This window comes from Sitodiplosis mosellana, unplaced genomic scaffold, assembly GCF_009176505.1.
Source record: "Sitodiplosis mosellana isolate CC-2019 unplaced genomic scaffold, AAFC_SMos_1.0 Smas_scaffold_1, whole genome shotgun sequence".
Lineage (NCBI taxonomy): Eukaryota > Metazoa > Arthropoda > Insecta > Diptera > Cecidomyiidae > Sitodiplosis > Sitodiplosis mosellana.
In genome coordinates, this window is record NW_022595244.1 from 17,911,616 (window position 1) to 17,917,615 (window position 6,000).

At 38.3% G+C, this 6,000-nt stretch overlaps 1 protein-coding gene across 4 annotated transcripts in view; it reads left to right on the forward strand.

Annotated features, from left to right (window-relative positions):
- The window catches only part of LOC129564820 (uncharacterized), a 38,896-nt gene extending 33,112 nt beyond the window's left edge, over window positions 1-5,784 (forward strand). For all 4 annotated transcript variants that reach the window (XM_055438997.1, XM_055438980.1, XM_055439007.1 and 1 more), the window contains 5 exons: window positions 1,686-2,036; window positions 2,104-2,961; window positions 3,062-3,355; window positions 4,538-4,667; window positions 4,850-5,784. In XM_055438997.1, coding sequence (XP_055294972.1) covers window positions 1,686-2,036; window positions 2,104-2,961; window positions 3,062-3,355; window positions 4,538-4,667; window positions 4,850-5,211 — 1,995 coding nt within the window. In that variant the 3' untranslated portion in view covers window positions 5,212-5,784. The remainder of the gene's footprint in view (window positions 1-1,685; window positions 2,037-2,103; window positions 2,962-3,061; window positions 3,356-4,537; window positions 4,668-4,849) is intronic.
- The last annotated feature ends 216 nt before the right edge of the window (window positions 5,785-6,000 follow it).

Below are 6,000 nucleotides of genomic sequence, written 5' to 3' on the forward strand. Positions count from 1 at the left end.
CATGCCAACGCTAACGAATAGTCAATTTTGTTGATTAATGGATGAGAAAGCATGACTTATTACAAAATATCACTTACGATGTCACACCCGTTCCAATGGAACGGTTTCATTGCAACCGATAATTGTTCATCTAATCTGTGGTACATCGAGTGGTGATTTCATGTATATAGTCCATGGTATTTTACGTTGAAATTTAACCTCGTTAATGCATCAGTGGTTTTAGAGGCAGAAGGATTGTAAACTCAATTGAGTTTGCCACTTTCAATCATCCTCTTTAATGACACTTCTGTTCGATCGAAGGCTTCAATAATAAAGAGATTTTTTTTTTTCATCCCACTTGTTTCTTTTTTTGTTCGTCCCCATGTCATAGCCAAGCTCGATATTTCACACACATACACACACACAGCTGAGCGAGATGGAAAGATGTTCAATATTCATTATTCATAATTTGGTCATGTCATGTCATTGCCAGAAGCAGGGCAAACACTCTGTTGATTATTTGCAGTCACAGTGCTTCCGATGACACACACACACACCATGACTATTATATATCACAAAATTGCTTTAAATTAGTTTTCTTTATGTCTTTTTCATTCAATTTCATCCTATTTGGTTCGTGTCGCTTTCGATCGGAAACCAAAGTCGCTTGATAATTCCTAGCATCGTCAATAAACTGTATCTAATTATTATTAGCATGTTCGTCCGATTTTTGAGTAGCATGATGGAAAATAGAAGGTCGTTTTTTCTTCTTCTTCTTCTTCTTCTTCTTCTTCTTCTTCTTCTTCACTCGAATAAAAGATGTTGAGCGGCGTTGCCATGCTTCCTTTGTAGCAACGAATCTAATTGTCGTCGACGAAAGCAGTTGACAAGCACAGAGCACACCACCAATGGAATTGAAAAGCGTCCAATATGGGAGATACGATACATCTTATTGGCCTTCGATTCAGGTCACGATTGTGTGCTTTGCTCTGTAAGGCAAAATGCATTGTAATGAAGAAAAAAAAAGGCAGCACAGAAGAAAAAATACGCTGTACAAACCAGAAGAACGTTCTCAGTTCGTCTTGTTTCTGTTCTCACTTGTTTTGCGTTGTTATTTTCTCGACGGAGTTTGTTACTTTACACTCCGTTAGCAATTTAATAGATGAGAGTATTATAAATGTGTTTGTGCACAACGAATACGCAAGGCCAACTGGCTTGAATTGAACCGAACAACGGAAACGTAAACGTGATTTATATTCATTTGTACGGATTTGAATTGTGGATCTGTGTGCGATGGGCCTCCTTTGTTTTTCCATTATTTACGCAACGATGACAATTTTGCTCAGTCTCTGGAGGAAAAAAAAACATACAGTAAAATGCAAGCAAGCGGCAATAGGATGATACGAACGAGACAAATATCATAGAAGAGTGTATGTTTATAAGTAAACGTCATTTTTTTTTTCGTTCTTCTTGAACGAAGTCCATTCGAAAGATTAATAATATAACAGAAAACGTGATCGATTTCGATTTCATCTCTACCATTTCTATTAATCGTTTCGTTTTCAATATTGAGTATCAAAATAGCAAATAAAAAAATAACCCTAGATGTGATCCTCCCTTGAATTGAAATCGTATGATTGGAGAAAATGTCTGATGCTGTAAATCGTTTTCTCGTTTTGTTTTGTTTTCTTTTCTTTTTTTATCAGCATATGGCAGCGTATTCGCCGATTTCATCTCGCAATCATCGTATAAACACAGCGCTTCCATACCATATTTCCAGCATTGCCAATTCAGCGATTTCAACGACAGCAGCTTACAATGTGGGTGGCACTCTACCGAACATGTTTCACGGAAATCTCTCGGGAAGCTCTAGACGTCGCGAATCAATAAACAGTTCGATTGGTGCCACCTCAATTCGGCGACTTCTAACAGTTAATCGAGGATGTAGACATAAAATATCGTCACATGTTCGTTCGAAGATTGCGAAAAATTTCACACTTCTCATCATTTCCCATGGTTTGATGATGGCCGTTCTAATACCACTGTTCGGTTTACAGGTATGCTGTTGTTTTCGCCATACTTTGAAAACCACATAGACAATTAAATCTATTTTGAAATATGCAGGCATCCAATTCGATGTGGTTTCATCAGGAATCGTGGCTTTTACGGAAAATTGGACCGAACGTTGGCCCATTACTTCTAAGCTTGTGCTGTCTAGTCACATCCGGCATGTGTCTCGCAACACAATTTTTAGTCAAAAAACTCGGCTACATACGTTTAATTATCGCCCACTATACCATTCTTTGCATTTTCCTGCTGCTTCATCTGTATCCGACGATTTGGATTTTGATATTTGCCTACTCTTTGCTTGGTACAACACTTGGCCCCACATTTATATGTAAATTTAGCTTGGTCGTGCTCTTCGCGAGTCGAATGAGTTGTGGTCAAACTGAATGTCCGACCGTGACGGCAATGATGAATGAAAGTGGCGGCACCGATGACTACAAGGGATTTTGTAATCGAAACGAACGCGTGCGAAGATTAGCACGTTGGTTCCATGCCGTTCAAGATGTTGGTATTTTAGTTGGTGCGTTGATTGCATCAATTGTAATTTCGTGCGCGGCAACCGAATCAAACTGCATTCTAACGCAAAATTTTTTCAAACTAAATCGAGATAATAGCGGTAACAATGGTACGGCTATCGAAAATTTTCAAATGAATACGCTTAACAACACCCATAGAGGAATTGATACTAGTAATTTAAGTAGTAGAGTTAATTTTTTGTCAAATAAATCAAAATCGACCACTGATCCAAGTGATTTGAAAGATGTGCCACTACCATCAGCACCGTCCGATTCAGCGGCACACACAACAACCGAATCAGATGCATTTGGAGATGGCCTGAGCATTTTGAAATACTATCAGGAATCGTTTTTCAGTCAACACAATGAATTGCTGAACAGTTTATTCAATACAAACGAGGTAAGTAGGAGGTGATGCATTCAATTACAAATACGAAACGAAATGAGAAATATGAATGACACCAGTCAAACAGCATTTTTGATAAATTTATTATTTTCAGCGGGGAGTACGCATTTGTGGTGCGGGTTCGTGTCCAACATGGAATGCTCGAGCTTTTGAAAGCAATGTCACCGAGGAGTACAACTGGTTTACTTTCTCCGGCACCATACCAATAACACTGCTATATGTCACTTTGGCAGCGATAGCGTTAGTACTTGCTTCTTTGTCGCAACAAGTTGACAGCACTTTCAAGTATGAGAATTTCAAGGGAGTCACCGACACACTACTATTAGCCAGCCCAATGGCATTTTTTATAGGCACCGAACAAGGATATGTTATCGGTGGATTTACGCGGGTAAGCAATTTGACACGTTCATTTTACTCAATACTTGCTTAGGGCTATAAGAGCGTCTGTTGAACAAACAGACGAATAACAGCATTTTCGCTCATTCCGCACGAAATCATGCAGCAGCAGCAGCAGCAGCAATGACAGCACATTAATGCGATCACTTCCTTTGTTTGTTCCTCATTTTCTGTTTGTGTGTTTTTATGCGTGGGTGTAATCATCCCGAACGGGCTTATGCCAGGGAGGTCTAGATATCTTCATCGATACACATCACATCTCGTTAATACTATTATATTACCGGAAATTAATTATCACACAATTGGCACAATCTGACATTCTTTCACTTCTCCATTTCCCACACTTACTGTGTACAGTACATCACGATCGAAAACATGAAAACCCATTCGCTTTTTCCGCTTCTATCAATCGCAATCTTTGGATAACTTTCCTTGCGTTCGACGCATTTTTTTGTTGTGGAGAAAAAATAACCATATTCCTCCATCACATAACTATGTGCCCTGGTTCATCGGTGGAAGAATAGTTGAAAAGCAATCCATTCACGTGTGTGACGTATTGGATTGAGGCATTTGATAAAATTTTATTTTTCGATTTCCATTTCGAAGCAAAAAAAAAACTCATTCCATTCCCAATGGCAAGGAACGAAAACAAACAACATCGTTCACCGATACACACACACACACACACACACACACATTCACTTAGAATCTGCTCAAGATAAATGAAAAGTCATCCAAAGTAAAATTGATGTATGAATATTTGACACCAATGGAAGAGCAGCAGCAGCAGCAGCCACATCGTATCATAATGTGTATGATGAGGCCGCATCCGACTGTTCGGTTATGAATTTGTGTCAGTAAGCTGAAAGAACAATTCCACCTTTTCCCATCCTCGTCAAATTCGGATTCTGATATTTTACTGCGACTGATGCTGAATGGCATGTGCTGTCGCAAAATTTGACATAAAAATGTAATAATATCGGAAAATAAGCGAGATTCCTTTTTGTTCCGTTGTGTGTGTGTGTGTGTGTGCGCGAGCATTCGTGTGCGAAGTAGTAGTGCGGAGGGAAGGAAGGAATGGTATTGTAATGTCTATAAGAAATATGATCCGTTCCTCACATCAGTTTTTTCATCGTGTTTTACGTATTTTTCATCGTTTTCTCTCATTGCTCAGGCATTTGTATCGTGTACGCTTGGCGTACCAGCGGTATGTGTGTGCATCCTAGCTATGGCATCCCTACAATTTATCGTTGGAGCAACTTTAAGTATGTTACTTCGCCACGTCAAACGTTCAGCCGTTTTAGGTAAGTACATCGCCCATTTTCATGAAAGAAAGAAAAAAAGGTGCGAAATGTTTGGCATGTGATAAATTGTATGTAGCAAAGCGAACGTTTATTCTTCGGTTCGTTTTGCGCGCTCGAAATAACTTCGAGAAAAATGACTACTTACAAATTGTGTTTTGTTTGCTCCATTAACTGTTTTGCAGTGGCAGCATTTTTCTTCCAAGCATGTTTGTTGCTGGTTTTGTCCCGATGGAAACCGTCACAGGATGACAGCGCGCTATTTTATGTGATTGCAATGGCTTGGGGAGCATGCAATGGCATTTGGGAAACGTTGCTCTTCGCATTAATCACATTAACGCACACCAATAATATCACACAAATTTCGTCACCGTTGCAAGCGTTTAGATTCCTTGGCCTTTCGATCACATTCGCTGCACACGGTTTTCTATGTGAAAATTTGAAAATTTTAATCTTATTCATATTGCTTGTGATCAGCGTCATTCCATATGCAATGCTCGAAATCCGCATGGAGGGTCAACGCAAGGCACATTCGCAGAGCATTTGACGTAAAATGCTCAGCTAGTTAAGACCGCAACCAAATCGTGGATACTCGTGGTACTTCAGTTGCCGAATTCGATTCTAGATATTTCGATAAAATAGTTCTCCTCTTCAATTCAACCGTCAAATTTACCTTCATTCTTCGGCTGCAATCGTATTCGATTTCAATCACCTTTAAGCGCACCTTGACGACAAATCAACAAATTTTCGATATCAAACCTGTTCACAAAGTCAGTCACAGTCTAGTTTATAAGAACCAGCGAATCGATAGCTATTTCAATATTTATGAAATAAATTCGTAAATGAAATTGTACTATATGGAAATGAGTTTATCAAACCAGCCAATTGAGTTAACACTAGATATTTAAGTAAATAAAAAAATAACAACACTATCGCAAGTTTAGATGAAGAAAAAAAAAGCTTACGAAACAGCATTGAAAATTGAATTTAACATTGATAGATTTTAAGATACGTATATATATATATATTTTACCGCATAAGGATCAAAGTCTATTTGTTGAATCAATCATAATTTATGTTGATATAAAGTGTCAAAAATGTTGAAATACGCTTTTGAAAATTTAATTTCAATTCACAGTTTATTGATTATTATATCATGATAAAAAAAAATGGTATCGATTACACTCAGCGATTGAACGGTGAATTGAGCCATCCGAAAATTTGAACGAAATCAACTTTGGAATTGTGCTTATCGAACATTCACCACGGCGCATTTTTACATTCACATCTATGGCATGGCTCTCAATTTATGGGCATACATTTTGTCGAATATCAT